Source organism: Mustelus asterias, chromosome 12 (genome assembly GCF_964213995.1).
Source record: "Mustelus asterias chromosome 12, sMusAst1.hap1.1, whole genome shotgun sequence".
NCBI lineage: Eukaryota > Metazoa > Chordata > Chondrichthyes > Carcharhiniformes > Triakidae > Mustelus > Mustelus asterias.
Genome location: NC_135812.1, coordinates 97,517,282 through 97,539,626, shown reverse-complemented (window position 1 = coordinate 97,539,626; position 22,345 = coordinate 97,517,282). Strand labels below are relative to the sequence as shown.

Here is a 22,345-nt window from a genome sequence, read left to right as displayed (position 1 = left end):
CTCCGCGTTTAGGTTCCCCCATGTGTCCCCTCCATCCCCCTACTTCCATCTCCCGCAGCCTCTTCTCTGTCCCTCCCAGCACTCAGGCCATTCATTTGGGCATTCCTGATTTCAGCTCAAGGAAGCCATTGGCTGAATTCGTGTGAGAGTTGCTCCACTTGCACCAGTAGAGTAAACCCTTATTGGCATACCTAACCGCGAATGAGGCAGTATGAGTAGAGATGGGTCCTTCAGCATCTCTGCATCTTGAGATCACCATGTTCCTTGGAAGTTTGCGAGCAGCATTCCATTAGGCAGGAGTCAGACATTTGCAGGAGATATAAGGAGATTGCTCTGTCCTCGCTGTAAGTCATCATCACCCTCCTGAATCATTTGTTTCTTGAACTTCTGTGCCCAGCCATGAAAGGGGCAATCTCTGAGATAATATGCCACCGTCACCACACAGATAACGAAGGCCTACACCTCATGGGGGAATATCAGTGACCACCCTAGTCCTGGTCATCCCTGAAGCGAGAGGCCCAAGCCCTGCATCCCATTCAGTCATTGGCTTTTGCCTGAGGTCTTTTCACAGATCATAGATCATGAATTGTAGAATCCCTACCGTGCAGAAGGAGGCCATTCGGCCCATCAAGTATGCACCGACCACAATCCCACCCAGGCCCTATTCCTGTAACTCCTCACATTTACCCAGCTAATCCCCTTGACAGTAGGGTTGATTTAGCATGGCCAATCAACCTAACCCGCACATCTTTAGACTGTGGGGGAAATCGGAGCACCTGGAGGAAACTCACGCAGACACAGGGAGAATGTGCAAACTCCACACAGACAGTGACCCGAGGCTGGAATTGCACCCAGGTCCCTGGCACTGAGGCAACAGTAATAACCACTGTGCCGCCCCACAAGGGATCCTTTTCTCGGGCTCCTCTCATTGGCCGTCTCTATGTCTTCTTAATCCGAGATGATGTGATGGTCTTCCATATCATCCTCTGCCAGCTCCCCACCCCGTTGCAGCACAGGCACATCACACTGATATGCAAAACCCTCTGGGGGCTATACTGGAGGGCTCCCCCTGACCAGTCAAGGCACTGGAACTGCATTTTCAGAAGTTCAATAATCTGTTCCAGCAGAGCGCAACAAGTGGCAAGAGCACCATTGTAACGAATCTCAGCTGTACTCTGTGGCCTCCACACAAACACCATAAGCCAGCTCCAGAGAGGCTACCCCCATGTCCCCGAAGAGTCATACGTCCAGCCTCTGCTCTCCCTCAAAGACTGCCAAGATCTAAGAGCGGGCTAGGATGTTGTGGTTTACAGGGAACTGGGAACACACCTACAGGAAGCGATTGGCATTGTTGATTTCAGGGAGTGGAATCCCTTGCGGTGGATGAATGGGGCATCATGATGCCACAGGAAATCCATAGCCACATGCTCCCCGTTTCTACATGGGTGTTCCAGTTTCCTCCCACAGAGTTGCAGGTTAGGTGGATTTGCCATGCTAAAGTGCCCATAGTGTCCAAGGATATTCAGGTTGGGGGGATTAGTGCGGCAGAATGCATGGGGTTACGGGGATATGGCGGATGGTTGGCTTGGGTAAGATGCTCTGTCAGAGAGTCAGTACAGATTCGATGGCCAAATGGCCTTCTGCACTGTCGGGATTCAATGATTCTATGATCATTCAAAACCAGGGAAGGAAAATTTAAATTTTCACACAAACATTTATCCATTTCCTTATGTAAGGGACTGAGAAAAATGGGGATTTGTGGGGAAGACATTTACAAGTGTTCTTTGTCCCTTGTGGGTTTCAGTGTCCTGTTTGCTGAATAGGATGCTGTTTGTTGAGTGATGTGGGCTGGGCCAATCGGATTGCTCTGGGGGCGGGGGAAAAAAAGGCGCCAGGAAGTGAAGCAGCTGCGGAGTGGGCAGAGAGTGTGAAGAGAGAGACAGCCACGTTTTGAAGAGGAGCTTTTCCCAGGCAGTGAGAATTCGGTTTGGAGTGAGAGGCAGCCAGGTGTTCTCCTGCCTGTTCTTTTCATTACTGCTGAGGAGGACAGCCTTCAGCACACTCGACCTACGTTGCTGCACAGATAGCTCGAGGCACCTCTGCCTCCTGCGGCATCATCTTCCACACGTGTGTCTCTTCTGGACTGTGTGTGTCGTGAGTAATTGATGGGGTCTATACAATCCAACTGGAACAGTATCTACAAGTGTGTTACTGAGGACGAGGTTCCCCATGTGTGCACCAACGGATGGGCCCCAACGGTTATAGATCAGAGCTCTTACAATTTCTTGGGTTTCTCTGTTGTGAACATTTTTTTTTAGGGTTGAAACTGTTTGGTGGGAAGATCTTCGGTTTGGGATTCTTTACCTGTTGTATGTCTGTTAATTATATTTGTTATTAAATTTATTTTTGTTATTCCGATTACAGTACTGACATTTATGGGTAAACAGGAAATTGGCCAAATCAACATCAACCACTGGGAATTTGGGATCCTGTTGATTGAATATTTAAATAGTAGCCCCATATAGTGGTCAGCAGGGGGTTACACTTACCTATCAGTAAGTGGAGTAATAACCAATCGAGGAGTGTTGCCAAGATATTCGTAAGAATATCTGAACTGTGCATCGCAAATGTTAGCAAAACAGTGCTGCTTCTCATCATCCCAGCGATGTCTTAGTTGTGACTGCCAAGTAAATGCTTGGATATTCTCTACCTATGTAAAAAAACAAAATCAACAATGTATTTAAACAGGTTTCTTTATACATTTACAAAAGTAAATTCATTAATTAATAAATGCATTATGAATAATTTTAGCTGCAGTGAAGATCTCAATTTATTGTGCTCTGATACACAAAATAAGGGTAGTATGTTAGCATGAGCTGAGAAGTAGTTAACAGACAGGAAACAAAGTAGGAATAAATGGGTCATTTTTAGGTTAACAGGTTGTAACTAGAGTGGTATTACGAGCACCAGTGCTTGGGTCTCAGCTATTTAGAAACCATGACTCAGATGAAAGGTCCGAGAACAGTTGATAAGAAAAACTTGTCAGAGAAACCCAAGAAATTGTAATATTTTTCTGTTATTAATATTCTGGTCATACCTTTAAACTAAGATATGTGAGTGGTAATTAGAGCAAGGAAGGTGAATGTAAACTGTGAGTTTGATTTATTAATGGACCTAGCAAGACTTCACACAGATATTTACCTAAGGTAATTTAGTAAGGGTGGTTATAGAACAGGAATAGATTTGAATGGATGTTCTAGTTCAAAGGATAAGACATGCAGGGAGGTGAAAGAAAGGCATCATAGGTAAAGTTTTGTAATGTCGTAATAATATTGGGTGTTGTGGGTTTCAGAAAAAGGTCAAGATGTGGTTTGCACATGTAGATTCAAACTGACAACAACAATATTTATTGTAAGAGCTCTTGACTGACAAAATACAAACTGAAACTAAAAGCAGCAGGCTGGGCAACACCCTAATGAAATCACCATCAAATCATGTAATCAACTCGTATAGCTACTTGCAACCATTTAAATATATAACAAGTATGGATAAAGAGGGTTTGCTTTTCTTTTAAATTCTAAAAGCTAAAGTAAAGAGAAGTTAATCAATCCTGGGTCAGAACAGTTCTAAAGAAACTGGGTGAGATAATGAGAGATCAAAGGGAAATAAGGCATTTAAGGAGATGCTGTAAACCATGAAGTAGCTGTTTTGTATCTCAGACAACAAAAGAAACAGTTGGTCAACTTCCAGCAAGCCATGTTAACAAAGCCATAACTGAAAAGTCAACTGCTGGGAAACATCAGAGGGCACTCCAAGAGAGAATTAAAGGCACTGTGTGATAAAAGTTACTGGATTTTTATGGCCCATAAAATCTATAAGGTGTTGCTGAACAGATTGGGGAAGGTTAACTCTGAAGATAAGCAAATTAAGATGGTTTGGTACTGTCATTGGCATTGTCTTATTTAAGCCTTCTTCTCTTATAGTTTATTGTTTTTCCTATTTCTTAATAAACATTTATTTTCCTATAAAATTATAACAAGTAGTCTGGAACATGATTTCTGGATTTCAAAACCTCTCCTCATACTATACAAATTGCAAACATCAACTTGAGGGCAGATGTTTCACATTTCCCTTCTGGGATTTAAACAGCTCAGCATTTACCATCAGCCGTGCCCTTAACATAATGTATCCAAGTTTACTGACAGAGAAACTCCCGAGGGAAATCATGGGCCCTGGTGCTTCTCCTGTTTCCAGGTTCACTGATCATATTTTGTCACAGTTCACCTGTCATTAGCAAGACTAAACCATTGTAATTTGGAGTCAGGAGTCCTCCTTCCATTCAAAGGCAGCCATGGAATCGAAAATTAATGCATTGGATAAATTACACATATTATGTATTAGCTGAGTAACTGTACCACAGCTTCAAAGGGGAATGCAGTGCATTTTGATTCATTAAACAATGGCCTGGGTCCAGATAGCAAACGTTTCTACAAATAAATAAAAATAAAAAGAGTGGGTAAGGTAAACATTAGTCCTTTAGAGGATGAGAAGGGGGATTTAATAACGGGAAATGAAATGGCCAAGGCATTGAACAGGTATTTTGTGTCGGTCTTCACAGTGGAAGACACAAATAACATGCCAAAAATTGATGACAAGGAAGCTAGGGTAGGTGAGAACCTAGAGACAATCATTATCACTAAAGAAATAGTGTTAGGAAAGCTAATGGGGCGAAAGGTAGACAAGTCCCCTGGCCCTGGTGGAATGCATCCCAGGGGAAATAGTAAATGCACTCATAGTAATTTACCAAAATTCGCTGGACACTGGGGCAGTTCCAGCAAATTGGAAAACAGCAAATGTGATGCCACTGTTCAAAAAAGGAGGTAGACAAAATGCGGGTAACTATAGGCCGGTTAGCTTAACTTCTGTAGTGGGGAAAATGCTTGAATCTATCATCAAGGAAGAAATAGCGAGACATCTGGATAGAAATTGTCCCATCGGGAAGAAATTGGACAAGTTCATGAAAGGCAGGTCATGTTAACTAATTTATTGGAATTCTTTGAGGACATTACGAGTGTGGTGGATAATGAGGAAATGGTGAATGTGGTGTATCTGGATTTCCAGAAGGCATTCCACAAGGTGCCATACAAAAGGCTGCTGCATAAGATAAAGGTGCATGGCATTACGCATAATGTATTAGCATGGATAGAGGATTGGTCAACTAACAGAAAGCAAAAAGTGGGGTTAAATGGGTGTTTTTCTGGTTGGCGATCAGTGACTAGTGGTGTGCCTCACGGATCAGTGCTGGGACCTCTGTTGTTTGTAATATATATAAATGACTTGGAAGAAAAAGCTGGTTTGATTAGCAAGTTTGCGGATGATACTAAGATTGGCGGAGTTGCGGATAGTGATGAAGATTGTCAGAGAATACGGCAGGATATAGATTGACTGGAAAATTGGGTGGAGAAATGGCAGATGTAATTTAATCCGGACAAATGCGAGGTGATGCATTTTGGTAGCTCCAATTCAGGTGGGAGCTATAAAATAAATGGCAGAACAATCCGGAGCATGGACACACAGAGATATCTGGGAGTACAGGTTCACAGATCCTTAAAAGTGGCAGCACAGGTGTAAAAGGTGATGAAGAAAGCATATGGCATGCTTGCCTTCGTCAGTTGGGGCATCGAGTATAAAAGTTGGTGAATTTATGCTACAGTTGTATAAAACGTTAGTCCAGCTACATTTGGAATACTGTATCCAAATCTGGTCACCACATTATCAGAAGGACTTGGAAGCTTTGGAGAGAGTGCAGAAAAGGTTGACCAGTTGCCTGGTATTAGCTATGAGAAGGGATTGAATAAACTGGGATTTTTCTCCCTGGAAAGACGGAGGTTGAGGGGCGACCTGATAGAAGTTTATAAAATTAAGTGAGGTATAGATAGGATGACCAGTTGGAAGCTTTTTCCCAAGGCAGAAATGACAATTACAAAGGGGCACAAGTTCAAGATAAGGGGGGAAAGGTTCTGTGGAGATGTGCGGGGGAAGTTCTTTTACACAGAGGGGGCCTGTGTAAAAGGACATGGGCTCAGACAAAATTCCATTTGCCTTCTTAATTACCTGTTGCACCTGCAAACCAACATTTTGTGATTCATGCACAAGGACACCCAGGTCCCTCTGCACATGCTGCAATTTTTTACCATTTAAATAATTGTCCATTTTGCTGTTATTCCTACGAAGACTGCCAAGTGAGGTGGTTGAAGCAGTTACGTTAGCCACATTTAAGACTTATCTTGATAGACATATGAACAAACGGGGAATAGAGGGATATAAGTAGTTGGTTTAGATAGGTAAGTGTGATCAGCGCAGGCTTGAAGGGCCTGTCCCTGTGCTGCACTGTTCTTTGTTCCAAGACACTAAGATGAGTGGTAGAGCAGAGGACACTGAAAGTCTGCAAAGGGATATAGATAGCTTAAGTGAGTGGGCAAGGGTCCGGCAGATGGAGTACAATGTTGGTAAATGTGAGGTCATCCATCTTGATAGGAATAACAGCAAAATGGACAATTATTTAAATGGTAAAAAATTGCAGCATGTGCAGAGGGACCTGGATGTCCTTGTGCATGAATCACAAAATGTTGGTTTGCAGGTGCAACAGGTAATTAAGAAGGCAAATGGAATTTTTTCTGCGCCCATGTCCTTTTATTGTTGTTAGAGTCATTTAATAAACTTTTTGTTTGTTTTTAATTTGGGCCTAATGTACTCTTCTGGTGTTTACGACCTGTTTGAAGTGTTGATTTACGACTGTTTGGCAGGTCAGGTGCTTCGGACAGTTTTTTTTCAGAGGGAAATCTAGAATTACTTTCAATTTTAGTTCAGAAGCTGTTAGCTCCAGACTGTAAAAAGTGTTTTTGTCTCTCTCCCTGGTATTAGAAATTCTGCTGGCTAGTTGGAAGCCGTCTTTCTTGCCTCTCTGGAATGAAAATTTTGCTATCAGTGGTTTGCTGGCTAAAAGCTAGAGATGATGTGGAGATGTCGGCGTTGGACAGGGGTAAACACAGTAAGAAGTTTAACAACACCAGGTTAAAGTCCAACAGGTTTATTTATTTATTATTTATAATTTATTATTATTTATAAAAGCTAGAGGCCAGCAGTGGCTCTCTCTCTACCTCGAGGTGTACTGGGAGCTTCAAGATGAGGAAGTCAGAGTTTCAATTCTCCATTCAAAGGAGTAAACTACAGAGGGAGTTGGAAAGCTGCAAGATCCAGCATCACATGAGCATTCTGAGCTAAACCTGGGACGGGTGTATGTTTGTAAGAAGGTTTGTTTGCTTGGAACAGTATATTGAGCTGTTAAGGTTCATACAATATCATGGTTGTTTATTTTTCTTGTTTGTAATTGGTAAAGGTTATTACTAAATCATATCACATCTTATGCTTACCCATGCCAAAATTCAAAGTGCAAAACTTATGATCTAAGCTGACTTCATGCACACTTTGGAGTTTCTGACCTGGATTATAACACCCACACATGCACCTGGTGAACAGACCCCACCTGAAGTGTACATGTGAATACGGCTGGGTGTGGGGGGGACGGGAGTTACGTTGGGAGAATTTTTCCATGTTGTCAGGGGTGGGAGGATGAGGAGTTCCATGGGGAAGCGGGGAGATGCAGTGCTCCCATATTTATTTACATCGGGGCGCCAGACTGGTTGCTGGTGGACTTGCCCCTTCCATTTTCTTCCACAAAATGTTTAAAAATATAGCGGAAAAAGCTGGCCACTGTTAGAAAATGCTTTGAAAGAAAAGAAATTGCCAAATTCTGGCCCCTAGGTCAATTTTTTCAATGATGGGACTCTCCTATGAGGACTTCGGATGGACAATGCCTATGTGCTTTAGGGTTTCGACAATTAGGAGGTGATCAAATCGAAATCCATAAAATTCTTAATAGATTGACAGGATAGGATGTTTCCCATGGCTGAAGAGTTTAGAACTGAGAGTCACAGTTTCTGAATGAGGGGTCAGGCATTTGGACTAATTTCTTCACTTGCCGTATTGTGAACCTTCAGAATTCTCTGCCCCAAAGAGCTGTGGGTGCTCAGATGTTTAGTATATTCAAGCCAAAGATATAGGTTTTTGGATACTATGAAATCAATTGATATGGGGATAGTATAAGGAGGAATAGGTGAGGTGGAATATCTGCTATGATTTTAATGAATGGCTGGGCAAGCTTAAATGGCTGAATTATCAATTTCTGCCTCTATTTCGTCAGTTCTTATGAATTGCAGCTTCTATTTTTATAATTTTTTCAAGCTATTCTTCCAGCAGTTATAAACCCATACTTAACCAGGAAAAGAGTGGTGTGGCATCACAGCACTGAAGCACTATCAATTTACTGTGTCTGTTAGTTCCACTCCCCTGTTCTTTCTCCAGAGCCCTATAATTATTTTCCTTTCAAGTATTTATTTATTTTCCTTTTGAAAGGTACTGGTAAATCTGCTTCAACCGCCTTTTCAGACGGGGGCGAAATCGCGGTAAAGTTGGGCATCGGGCCTTTAACGCGATCTGTACCCGATTCCGAGCAGATCGCGGCTTTACCGACACCCGATTCGAGCGCGGGTCCGGCCTGCGCCCGAATCGGGCGGCCCGACGATTTAAATGCATTTGCATGCATTTAAATCGACTTAATGAACCACGCGCCCAACTCGACCGCCAAATCCCACTTTACCGTCTTCTGGCCCGATCCACGTCCGCGCTGTTACCGACCTGCAAAATAAAAGTCTGAAGTCGCCGCTGCAGCCTCCAAAGAGCGGGATCAGAGACTGCAATGGCTCTCTGACCCAGGTCATCCTCTGGTCGGGGCGGGAGGGGGGTAGGAGGAGGAGAGGGGGTGTGACCGAGCATCCCCTGGGCGGGGGAGGAGAAGGGGTGTGACGTATCATCCTCTGGTCGGGGGGGGGTTCCGCTGCCTGTCTGCGGTTGATCCCTCCTGGCACCATCACTGGTACTACCAGTTACAGATTACTCTTCCCTGCAGCTGCGAGAGAGCGGGAGAGATGGCTGTGGCTGGTAGTGTACCAGTGATGGTGCCAGGAGGGATCGGCCGCAGACAGGCAGCGGAACCCCCCCGACCAGAGGATGATACGTCACACCCCCCTCTCCTCCTCCCACCCCCCTCCCTCCCCGACCAGAGGATGAATGTCAGAGAGCCGCTCTCTCCGCTTTCTGCTTTTTTTCGCGCCCGGGCGTGCTGTCAGATTTTTTTTTCGAACTGCGCATGTGCAGTTCAGAGCTCCGATCGGTCCGCCAGCGCTAAGCCCCGCCCACAGCGCGGATTGGGCGGGAGCTGGCAAAACGCGTATGGGCGCGCTGCAAAGAGGATTCCAGGCGCGGATCTATTTGACGCCCAGATCCGGCACTTAGACTCAAAATGGTAAAATTCCTCCCAATGCATTGCAAATCATAACAAAAATATTTCCTCTTGTCACTGCTAGTTAATCTCAAAGCTGTCTTCTTCAGTTACTGATCTTTCTGACACTGGAAATGGTTTATCCTTATTTATTCTATCAATTTATGGCGTCGAATGAGTCTATCAAATCTCCTCTAAGTTTCATTGCTCTAAGGAGAACAACTCCAAATTTTCTAGTCACTCCACATTATTGAATCTCTGTTTAGTCTCCTCAAAGGCCTTGATTCCCTTGTAGACCTAAATTAGCTCCTGTTAATGCAACATTGTGGTTTTTTAAAAAATCATCCGCATTTTCAAAACCATCCATGTCCTCACCCTTACCTATCTCTGTTATTTCTTCAAGTCCCACAATCCACTGAGATATAGGGAACTCATCTAATTCTGGTCTTTGGAGGTTTCTCTTATTTTAATTACTAATCACTCCACCATCAGTGGTCATGCCTTCAGCTGCCTTAGGCTCTAGAAATACTCCCGACATCACTTTGCATTTCTCCTCTTTCATGAAGGAACAAATATGTTGTTGGTAGCTCATCCTTTACCTAGGGTTACCTGAGAGGTAATATACCATGCAGGACTTACGTTGGCAGTTATAGAAATGGTTGCGGTCCTCCAGACTATTGAAGAGCCTAGAGCACTCCTATATTTACTGCTTTTCTGTCAAAAAAAAAACTTGAACACTCCAAAGAAAAAAATACAATGCCTCCTACCTTAGTTATTATCATTTTGTTCACAACATCTCGAGCATGCACTTCTATTGTACAAATAGTCATGATCTTTTGTCTCTCTCCTACTGTTAAGTTGCCAATCAATAATGTGATCAGTGAATTCAGTTGAGTGATCTATCACAAAAATTAAAAATTAAAGTCAGGATATCATTAATATAACATACAAGCATAGTGGTGAATAAATAGGGGAACAGGACTGGCAGAAAGTATAATGGACTTGTCATTAATTATTGCTGTTTTCCAAGCCTTACTCCCTTCATAAAATAGATGGAAGAAAATTTGGATCAAAAATGGCGAACATCTATTTTGAGAAAATCGTTTTTCTCAGCGATGAGAGTGTGAACAAAAAGCAAGCTCTAAACTTGCATTTAAGAACATTTTAGCTAGATGGTCAGTTTTGTTAGCTGTGATTCAGTGGGTAGCATTTCTGTCTCTGAGTTATAAGTCGGCTCAATTGCCACTCAAAGGATTTGAGCACACAATCCAAGCTGATGCTCTGGTCCTGTACTGAGGTTGTGCTGCACTGTCTAGAATGTCAGCTTTCAGGTGAGCCATTGAAACAAGTCACCATTTCTGATTGATGCAAAAAGATCACGTGGCATTATTTTAAAGATAAATGTATATTTTTAAATCATCATCACTTAAAAACAGATTATCTAGTCATTATCTAATTTCTGATTGTGGGAACTTTTCTGAGTGAAAACTTATTTCCTACTTTACAACATATTTTATTAGCTATAATGTGCTGTGGGACATCTGAAATAAGAAATTGTATTTGATAGAGGTCAGTCTTACTGCATGGAGGAAAAAGAAAATCAAGAAGGGACACAGGAACCAGGATTGTAGGAGGTAGTTGCCTCCAAGGCTACGTGGCACAATGATTCAACTGTAAGGATCCTCAACCCATATGCTGTCGTTGTGCGGAATGGTGACATCAGTCAGTTCTGACTGTGGGGTAGCTTGATTCTTAACACCCTCCTGGCAGTGTCCTAAGCTCTTCAGTTGCTTCAAGAAAGACTTCCCTCTGTGATGATACTGTGCCTTTAGGAAATGTATTTTAGTTATGATTCTTGTGCAGGATCTGTTTTAGCAGTTTTATTATCGGTGCCGTTTTGTCTACAACTGGCATCTTATACTGCAGCAGTATAATTGCTAGAATGCTTGTTTTAATCTGGACTAATGCTGTTCTGTTCCTTTTAGTGGTTCCCCTGGGGTTTTGCAGAGGAGGACTTGATTAGGTTGAATGGCAGGTAAGGTCATATGATTGGGTGGAGCTAGGCTTACACTGAAGAATCAAGTCAGATGCTGCTTTAAGTTGTTAGAGAGCAGTGCCTCTCTTTTCTCTTCTCTGAAGTTGGAGACTGGAATCTGCCAGAAGACAAATCTCTTTCTTTGAGAAGTTGCTGTTTTGGAAGCTGCAGAAAGAGGTATCCCTTTCTGTCTCTGAAATCTGGAGACTGGGAGCTGACAGGTTTACTTATCTGAAGCTCTGCTATTTAAGGATATATCCTTTACTTCTCAGGAAACTGCTGTCTGGATCTCTGTTCAGAGGTGTCCAAAGGCTGGAAATCTAGTATCCACGTCAGCATATCTGCTTTGTATGGTAACCGGTTCTAAAGAAGTGATTTATGTCTATGGGGGATACTGTTAAATTGGAACATTAGAGATAGCTAGCTGTTAGGAATAATACTTTGTCTTGTTTAAGTATTTTAATTGGTAAAAGTTATGCTAATTATTTTTGTTATATTCTAACTATGTTCTTAAGTACAATTTGTTTTGATAGAAGTTTTCTAGTGGGTCAATTGAATCATACCTGGAGCGGAATACCTTATGCTCATCCTAATGCCAAAATCAAAAGTAAAAGCTGGGGTCTAGGCTAAGTTCACAATATACCTTTGATTTCTGATCTGGTCCCTAACACCTCCTTCAGAAGACTAGATAATTGCAGTGTTCAGTAGCATTCACAATTACATAAATACTGAAGCAGCCTGTGTCCAGTCAGCAGGACCTGGATAACATTTGCCAACAGGCAAAAAGTGTTTGCTTTCATTCACAGGGTTCAGAGACAAGAAACATATACACCACACATGTGCCAAGCAATGTCTTCAGCCAAGAGGAGACACTCTAACCACTATCTCTTGACCACCAATCAAATCCTAGGGGCAGGGTTTCCTGAAACTGAACTGGACCAATCATATAAAATACTGCCAAAAGAGCAGGTTAGAGGCTGAGTATTCTGCAGTGAGTAACTTATCTCCTGACTTCTCAGAGCTTATTCATCATCCATAAGGTAGATGTCAAGAGTATCTTATGGTGAAATACCCTCCACTTACATGGATGAGTACAATTTCAACAACACTAAGGAAGCTCAATACCATCCAAGACAAAGCAGCCCACTTGATCAATGCTCCATCCATCACCTTAAGCTATTCACTCTCTCCACCACTATGGCACCTTGGCTGCAGTGAGTATTATCGACAAGATGCACTGCAGCTTCCTGCCAAGGCTCTTTTATAGCATATTCCACCCCCAAGAACTCCAATGAAAAGGAAAAGGGCAGCAGATGCAGGAGAATGCCAGCATCTACAAGTACTCCTCCAAACCAACTACCATCCTGACTTGGAACTATTCACTGTTCTTTCACTATCATCAGAAAAGAAAGCTGGGATTCCCTTCTATCAGCACGAGTATAGCAACACCAGATAAATAAAGCAGTTCAAGAAGGCAGTTCACCATTATCTTTTCAAGTGTAAGTTGGCATGGGTGACAAATGCTGGTCTTGCCTGCTATATTCACATCACATTATTTTTTTTAAAAAGTGGTTGGTGAAAAGCTGCTGCTACTCATTGGGGAAAACTTTTTTATGTTCTTGGAGGATACTCTGGTGCAGCTTTTGGGACTTAATGGTCCTTCAAAACTTCAGCATGGACAGCAGCAGTCTTTGCCAGCAGGGGTGAAAAGTCACATGGAGAAGAAACTATAGGTGGAATTCTCCAGTCGTTCTCGCCAGCGGGATTGTCCGATCCTACTGCAGTGAATCGAGATTTGGCTGACTGCCAAATTCTCCGGCCTCACTGGTAGCGGTGGGGAGGGCATGAACAGCTGAAGAATTCCGGCCTAAGCCTGAATGAGATATAAACTGAGTGCAAAGTTGGGAAATTGGTTCATGTGGGAATTTAGCGCAGAGAAAAAGGTGCTCCATTTACTAACTTTAACATTATCTAATAGCTGGAGAAGATAGATACCTGAAATAGAGGGTAACCTAGAGACAGTAGCAAGAGTTTGAAGAGCTAGGGGTGTGAGTCTGTGGGTTCAGAGCATTCTATATAAAAATAAAATCTGACAGAATAAGAAAGAAGATAAGTGACTGGTTGGTGAGTTATTTTCTCTTATCTAAACTAATGAATTTTAATCATAGTAAGAATGGTAATAAGTATAACATTAATTGAAATAATAAAAACATAACCACATACAGGGTTAGAAGCATTAAGTAAAATTGAATTAAGAAATTAATTAATTATAATGCAACAAAAAAGGCAGGGCATTTGATGTTTTGCAGTTGTGGGAACAAGTGGGCATTATATGGCAATCACATCTGCATTAATTATCTGTGGTTCAAGGAACTTCAGCTTAGAGTTAATACATTGGAGGCTGAGCTTCAGACACTGAGATGCAACATGGAGGGGGAAAATTCCCCGAACACTTTGTTCCAGAAGGCAGTCACCTCCCTTTGGCTAGGACCAAAAGAGAAAAGAAAAGAGCTGGCGTTTCGAGTCCAGACGACCCTTTGTCAGCTTTGACAAAGGGTCATCTGGACTCAAAACGTCAGCTCTTTTCTCTCCTTACAGATGCTGCCAGACCTGTTGAGATTTTCCACCATTTTCTCTTTTGGTTTCAGATTCCAGAATCTGCAGTAATTTGCTTTTATCCCTTAGGCTAGGGTCTTTTAATTTGCTCTATTTTTTTGATTTTATTTATTGTTACATGTATACAGTGAAAAGTATTGTCTCTTGCATGCTATACAGACAAAGCATAGAGAAGTCATAGCTAGGGTGTAGAGAAAAGATCATCGCAGAGCCTCTGGCGATGATCTTTGCGTCGTCGATGGAGACGGGAGAGCCGGAGGATTGGAAGATTGTGGATGTGGTTCCTATTTTCAAGAAGGGGAATAGGGATACCCCAGGAAATTACCGACCAGTGAGTCTAACCTCAGTGGTTGGTAAGCTGATGGAGAATATCCTGAGGGACAAGATTTATGAGCATTTAGAGAGGTTTAGTATGCTCAAGAATACTCAGCATGGCTTTGTCAAAGGCAGATCGTGCCTTACGAGCCTGGTGGAGTTCTTCGAAAATGTGACTAAACACATTGACGAAGGGAAAGCGGTAGATGTGGTTTATATGGATTTTAGCAAGGCGTTCGATAAGGTCCCCCATGCAAGGCTTCGAGAAAAAGTGAGAGGGCATGGGATCCAAGGGGCTGCTGCCCTGTGGATCCAGAACTGGCTTGCCCAGAGGAGGCAGAGAGTGGGTATAGATGGGTCTTTTTCTAAATGGAGGTCGGTCACCAGTGGTGTGCCCCAGGGATCTGTTCTGGGACCCTTGCTGTTTATCATTTTCATAAATGACCTGGATGAAGAAGTGGAGGGATGGGTTGGTAAGTTTGCCGACGACACGAAGGTTGGTGGGGTTGTGGATAGTCTGGAGGGATGTCAGAAGTTACAGAGGGACATAGATAGGATGCAAGACTGGGCGGAGAAGTGGCAGATGGACCTCAACCCAGATAAATGCATAGTGGTCCATTTTGGCAGGTTAAATGGGATGAAGGAGTACAATATAAAGGGAAAGACTCTTAGTACTGTAGAGGATCAGAAGGACCTTGGGGTCCGGGTCCATAGGACTCTAAAATCGGCCCCGCATGTGGAGGAGGTGGTTAAGAAGGCGTATGGTGTGCTGGCCTTTATCAATCGAGGGATTGAGTTTAGGAGTCCGGGGATAATGATGCAGCTATATAAGACCCTCGTCAGACCCCACTTGGAGTACTGTGCTCAGTTCTGATCGCCTCATTACAGGAAGGATGTGGAAAAGATTGAAAGGGTGCAGAGGAGATTTACAAGGATGTTGCCTGGATTGAGTGGCATGCCTTATGAGGATAGGCTGAGGGAGCTCGGTCTTTTCTCCTTGGAGAGATGTAGGATGAGAGGAGACCTAATAGAGGTATATAAGGTGTTGAGAGGCATAGATCGGGTGGACTCTCAGAGGCTTTTTCCCAGGGTGGAAATGGCTGCTACGAGAGGACACAGGTTTAAGGTGCTGGGGGGTAGGTACAGGGGAAATGTTAGGGGGAAGTTTTTCACACAGAGGGTGGTGGGTGAGTGGAATCGGCTGCCGTCAGTGGTGGTGGAGGCAAACTCAATAGGGTCTTTTAAGAGACTCCTGGATGAGTACATGGGACTTAATAGGATGGAGGGTTATAGGTAGGCCTAAAAGGTAGGGATATGTTCGGCACAACTTGTGGGCCCGAAGGGCCTGTTTCATGCTGTAGTTCTTCTATGTTTCTAAAAATTAACTTAATATACGGTCGATCCATTCAAAAGTCAGATTTCAGAGGGAAAAAGCTGTTCTTGAGTTGGTTGGGATGTGACCTCAGGCTTTTGTAACTTTGTCCCAATGGAAGAAGGTGGAAGAGAGTATGTCCAGGGTGTGTAGCGTCTTTGAACTAAAACCCCCTACCCTTCCGGGGACCATATCCCTCTATTCACATCCTATTCAGGTATTTGTCAAGACGCCCCTTAAAAGTCACTACCGTATCTGCTTCCACTACCTGCCCCGGCAACGAGTTCCAGGCACCCACTACTCTCTGTGTAAAAAATCTGCCTCGTACATCTCCTTTAAACCTTGCCCCTCGCACCTTAAACCTGTGCCCCCTAGTAATTGACTCTTCCACCCTGGGAAAAAGCTTCTGACTATCCACTCTGTCCATGCCTCTCATAATCTTGTAGACTTCTATCAGGTTGCCCCCCAACCTCCGTCGTTCCAGTGAGAACAAACCAAGTTTCTCCAACCTCTCCTCATAGCTAATGCCCTCCATACCCGGCAACATCCTGGTAAATCTTTTCTGTACCCTCTCTAAAGCCTCCACATCCTTCTGGTAGTGTGGCGACCAGAATTGAACACTATATTCCAAGTGTGGCTTAACTAATATTCTATAAAGCTGCAACATGACTTGACAATTTTTAAACTCAATGCCCCGGCCAATGAAGGCAAGCATGCCATATGCCTTCTTGACTACCTTCTCCACCTGCATTGCCACTTTCAGTGACCTGTGTACCTGTACGTCCAGATCCCTTTGCCTATCAACACTCTTAAGGGTTCTGCCATTTACTGTATATTTCCTATCTGTATTAGACCTTCCAAAATGCATTACCTCACATTTGTCCAGATTAAATTCCATCTGCCATCTCTCCGCCCAAGTCTCCAACTGATCTATATCCTGCTGTATCCTCTGATGGTCCTCATCGCTATCTGCAAATCCACCAACCTTTGTGTCGTCTGCAAACTTACTAATCAAACCAGTTACATTTTCCTCCAAATCATTTATATATATTACAAACAGCAAAGGTCCCAGCACTGATCCCTGAAGAACACCACTTGTCACAGCCCTCCATTCAGAAACGCACCCTTCCACTGCTACCCTCTGTCTTCTTTGATCGAGCCAGTTTTGTATCCACCTTGCCAGCTCACCTCTGATCCCATGCGACTTCACCTTCTGCACCAGTCTGCCATGAGGGACCTTGTCAAAGGCCTTACTGAAGTCCATTTAGACAACATCCATTGCCCTACCCTCATCAACAATCTTCGTCACTTCCTCGAAAAACTCGATCAAGTTCGTGAGACACGACCTCCCCTTCACAAAACCATGTTGCCTCTCACTAATATGTCCACTTATTTCCAAGTGGGAATAAATCCTGTCTCGAAAAATCCTCTCCAATAATTTCCCTACCACTGATGGAAGGCTCACCAGCCTGTAATTACCTGTCAGAATTTGCAAGACTGGTTAAAGACAGAATTAAAGGTTCTGTATTTGAATGCACACATCATTTGAAACAAAATAGGTACATTTATAGCACAGTTAGAAATAAACATATATGATCTGGTAGTCAATTCAACAAGTGGTTGCATGGTGATCAAAGGTATTTGGCATTTCAGAAGGATGGGAAGCTAGGAAAAGGTCGAGGAGAACTCTATTAATTATGGATAGCTTAAGTATAGTGGTGAGTGACGATCTTAGTTCAGAAGATCAAGATGTAGGATGCGATTGGATTGAGATAAGTAGCAAAGGGAAGCTATTAATTGTGGGAGCACTTTATTAGCCTTCTAACAGGAGCTACACTATAGGACAAAGTAAACAGAAAGAAATAATGAGGGCTTTTAAGAAAGGTACTGCAACAATCATGGGTGATTTTAATCTTTACCTAGATTGGATTAATCAGATTGGTAAAGGTAGTCTGGAAGATGAGTTCATAGAACTTATTTGGGATAATTTCCTATATCTGTACGTTCTAGTGTTCTAGTGTTAACCAGGGAGCAGACTATTTTCTACCTGGTAATGTGCAATGAGAAAGGATTAATTAATTACTTCATAATATAAGAGATTCTTGGCAACAATGATCACAACATGATAGAATTTCACATTCAGTTTGAGGTGAAAAGTGTGCATCTAAGACTAGTGTCTTAAACTTAAATAAAGACAATTACAAAAGTATGAGGACTGAGTTTGTTAAAGTGAACTTAGAAATAGGGTAAAAGGCAGGACAGAAGAAAATCAGTAGCATACATTTAAGGAGGTGTTTCATAACTCAGCAAAGATAAATTCCATTTAAAAAAGAAAGACAATGAGAAGGATGACTAAGGAATTCTAAAATATCAACTTGATAGCAAAAACACACAATGCTACAAAGATTAGTAGTAGATAAAAGAATTAGACAGATCTTATAAACTAACAAAAATGACTACAGATATTATGAGGGAGAAATGAGAATATGAGAGAAAATAGCTGGAAATATAAAAATTGAAAGAGTTTCTATAATTATTCAAAGAGGAAAAGAGTAACTAAAAGTTAGCATTGGTTTCTCGATAAGAATGAGGTATTAATAATGGGAAAGGGAAATATACCTGAATATCAGGCAAAAGAGAGGAATTTTTAAAAACCACAATCATTCAGGAAAAGATACTGGGAAAACTATTAGAACTAAAGGTTGACAAGTCCCCGGATAGAATGACTTGTATCCTAGGGTTTTAAAAGAAGTGGCTGCAGAGATAGTCGATGCATTTTAGCGGGAGGTGATGGCCAAATGGTATTATCGCGAGACTATTAATCCAGAAACTCAGCAAATGTTCTGGTGCCACAGCAGATGGTGGAATTTGAATTCAATAAAAGAATCTTGAAACGTCAATTGTCGGAAAAACCCATCTGATTCACTAATATCCTTTAGGGAATAAATCTGCCATCCTTACCAGCTCTGGCCTACATGTGACTCCAGAGCCACAGCAATGTGGTTGACTCTCAACTGCCCTCTGAAATGACCTAGCAAGCTACTCAGTTGTGTCAATCACTACAAAGTCAATTAAAAGGAATAAAACTGGGCGGATCACCTGGGATTGACCCAGGCACCGGGAAAGATAATGGCAAGAAAACAAACAGCCCTGTTGACTCTGCAAAGTGCTCCTTATTAACATCTGGAGGCTAGTGCCAAAGTTGGAACAGCTGTCTCACAGGCAAGTCAAGCAACAGCCTGACATAATCATTGTCACGGAATCATACATTACAGATAACGCCCCAGACCCACCATTACCATCCCAGGATATAAGATGCCCCACTGGCAGGACAGAGCCAGCAGAGGTGGTGGCACAATGGTATGCCGTTGGGAGGGAGTTGCCCTGGGGGTCCTCAACATTGACTTCGGACCCCATGAAGTCCCATAACTTCAGGTTAAACATAGGCAATGAAACCTCTTAACGGTTACCTCCTTCGAAATGTTGAACAACAACCGGAGGAAGCACTGAGGGTGGTAAGGGTGCAAAATGCACTCTGGGTGGGGGATTTCAGTGTCCAGCACCAAAAGCGGCTTGGCAGCAACCCTATGGATTGAGTTGGCCATGTCCTAAAGGATATAACTGCTAGACTGGGTCTGCAGCAGTTGGTGAGGGAACCAACAAGAGGAAAAAGCATACTTGACCTCATCCTTACCGACTGCAGAAGCATCTGTCCACGACAGTATCGGTAAGAGTGGCTACCGCACAATCCTGGTGGAGATGAAGTCCTGTTTTCGCATTGAGAATAGCCTCCATCATGGCCATCACCGTGCTTAATGGGACAGACTTTGAACAGATATAGCAACTCATGGGCACCTATATGGCACTGTGCACCATCAACAGCAGCAGAACTGCACTGCAGCACAATCTACAACCTCATGGCCCAGCAAATCCCCCATTCAACCATTACATCAAGCCAGGGAACCAACTTTGATTCAATGAAGAGTGTAGGAGAGCATGCCAGGAGCAGCACCTGGCATACCTAAAAATGAGGTGTCAACCTGGTGAAGCTACCAAACAGGACCATGTGCATATCAAATAGCATAAACAGAAAGTGATTGACAGAGCTAAATGATCCCACAATCAACAGATCAGATCCAAGCTCTGCATTCCTGCCACATCCAGTTGTGAATGGTGATGGACAATTAAACAACTCATTGGAGGAGGAGGCTCCACAAATATGCCCATCTTCAGTGATGGAGGAACCCAGCATATCAGTGCAAAAGATAAGATGATCCATCTCGGCCTCCTCCAGTGGCACCCAGCATCACAGATGCCAGTCTCCAGCCAATTTGATTCACTCCACATGATATCAAGATACAATTGGAGGTACGAGATACTGCAAAGGCAATGGGCCCTGACAACATTCTGACAATAGTACTCAAGACTTGTGCTCCAGAACTTACCGCTCCTCTAGACAAGCTCTTCCAGTACATATACAACACTGGCATCTACCTGACAATGTGGACAATTTCCCAGGTATGTCCTGTACACAAAAAGTAGGACAAATCCAACCTAGCCAAATACTACCCCATCAGTCTACTATCGATCATCAGAAAGTGATGGAAGGGGTCATCAACAATGCAATCAAGCAACGCCTGTGCAGCAATAAATTGATCAGTGATGCCCAGTATTGGCAGGCACTCCAAGTGTGCCAGGCTGGCAGTGCCAGGTTGCCCAGTGGGCAGTGCCAGGGTGGCAGGTCCCCTCGCTTCCAACCTTACCGGGAGGCCTCAATGGCCCCCTGTTCTACTGGCGAGGCCATCACATCTGGTCCCCATTGATGGGGTACCATATGTGGCCCTTGCCGGAGAGAACCTTCCCCGGCGATGCCACAGAGGCAAGTGAGCCCAGACAATTTGCTAATTGTACTTCAGTGAGCATTTAAATATATTTAATTAATATATTCAGCCTTGTGCCCTTTTCGGGCTTAAGGCTGATTGTGCCAGATATCCGGTGCTGGTAAGATTGCGAGATGAGAAATTGGAGGCGGCTCTGATTTTTCGGCTCTGTCGCTATCTTACCGGCTCATCCCGCCCATCAACTGACGAAGCGTAATGGTAAGATCACTCCCATAGTGTCTAACATTAAATGTGAATCTACAAATTGGACATCAACAGCTAAAGAATCCAGATATGCTAAGAATTACACTAAAAACCAACTTAAAATTTTCAGTCAGACTCATAATGTGGTTCATTTATGCATACCAGAAGCTTTATATATTCACACACAGGGCCATATTCTTTGTCGACATAGGCAACATGAGCCTACTTTGCACCTTCTTCATGTAAACTAGGACTGAGGGAACAGTCATTTCCTGGTTCATTCCCCAGGTCAATGCTGTGACCAGAGTTTGAATTTGACCCAAAGCCAGACAGTAACTGCTCCATGCTGCATTCTCCAGTGTAATCTCTCCACCAATCAGGATCCACTTGCGAGTCAATCAGCACTCTCTTCTCATGCAGTATCAATTGTTGTTCACCCATTATAATTTGAAACTTCTTGTCAGCTTACCTGATAAGTGCAAAATGGAAAACTTAAATACCATGTATCTGTTCAGTAATACTCAAGTTCTGTACTTCTAAACAAATCTTAAATATCTTGAAAATCATGCCACTCAGCTATCTATTCCTACATTTTCAGTAACAGTGAGAGGAAATGAAGAGAAATTTGGAATTACTGGGCTTGAATGAGATCTGCTATGAGGCAGAAAATATAATTGCCTTGTTTTTCAGCAGTTCCAGATAGGCAATGGGTTTGACTATCAGTGACTTCTGTCAGTGCCCTGAAGCAGAAGAACCAAGGAAGAAAAACTTTTTGAGCCATTTTGCAGCAATTTTCCCTGAAGATACAGCTGATACTGTTTCGTTAAATGAAGGGAAATGATGACTTATCCACAACAGTGCTTCAGCATTTGTTAGTCCCACTAACAATACTAACTTTGCACTCAATCCTCCAGCTGAAGACCTGCTAACAATGTCAACAGCTCATTGGTAATACTCAAAAAAGAAAAGTAGTCTTCAAATTTAGCAGACCTGCTTTTTCAGGTAATCCTTCATGGCATTCTCATAACCTTCTTCCAGTTTTGCAAATGTACCACTAACTTCTCCATTCCAAACAATCTGCGTACCAGTCAGAGCAATCTAAAATAAATTTTGCAACAAAATGAACATTAAGGATACGTATAAGCATCTACTTAAGTAATTATATAAAAATAAGTTACAGGATATAATGAGGGAGATTTTAAATAACACTGCTAGGTCAGAATGGGGTGTGCAAGGGGTACAAATTAATAAGGTGCACTTGCTAGCAACTACAGTTTGCAATTGTTACTATTTTAACAGCATCTGCTTTCTAGGGAGATAAGCCTTTCACTGTAGGCAGGTAGGAGCCTCATAAATGACATGTAAATTGAGGTCCTATGATGCAAATAGGACCCCAATGCAATCTCAACAAAAATAAAGGCTGCCTCCCATTGGTGAAACTGTAACGTAAAATCTTCTGGGATTGATTTCCTGACCTGGTTTGCTAATATGTTGAGGTGGAAATCAAAGGGTCCTAGAATTTT

At 42.9% G+C, this 22,345-nt stretch overlaps 1 protein-coding gene across 1 annotated transcript in view; it reads right to left on the bottom strand.

The window, feature by feature from the left end:
- The window catches only part of LOC144501720 (dynein axonemal heavy chain 17-like), an 832,067-nt gene that overhangs the window by 470,026 nt on the left and 339,696 nt on the right, over positions 1–22,345 (bottom strand). The window contains exons 33-35 of the mRNA XM_078225682.1: positions 21,813–21,920; positions 10,168–10,299; positions 2,550–2,710 (exon numbers count right to left, since the gene is read on the bottom strand). Coding sequence (XP_078081808.1) covers positions 2,550–2,710; positions 10,168–10,299; positions 21,813–21,920 — 401 coding nt within the window. The remainder of the gene's footprint in view (positions 1–2,549; positions 2,711–10,167; positions 10,300–21,812; positions 21,921–22,345) is intronic.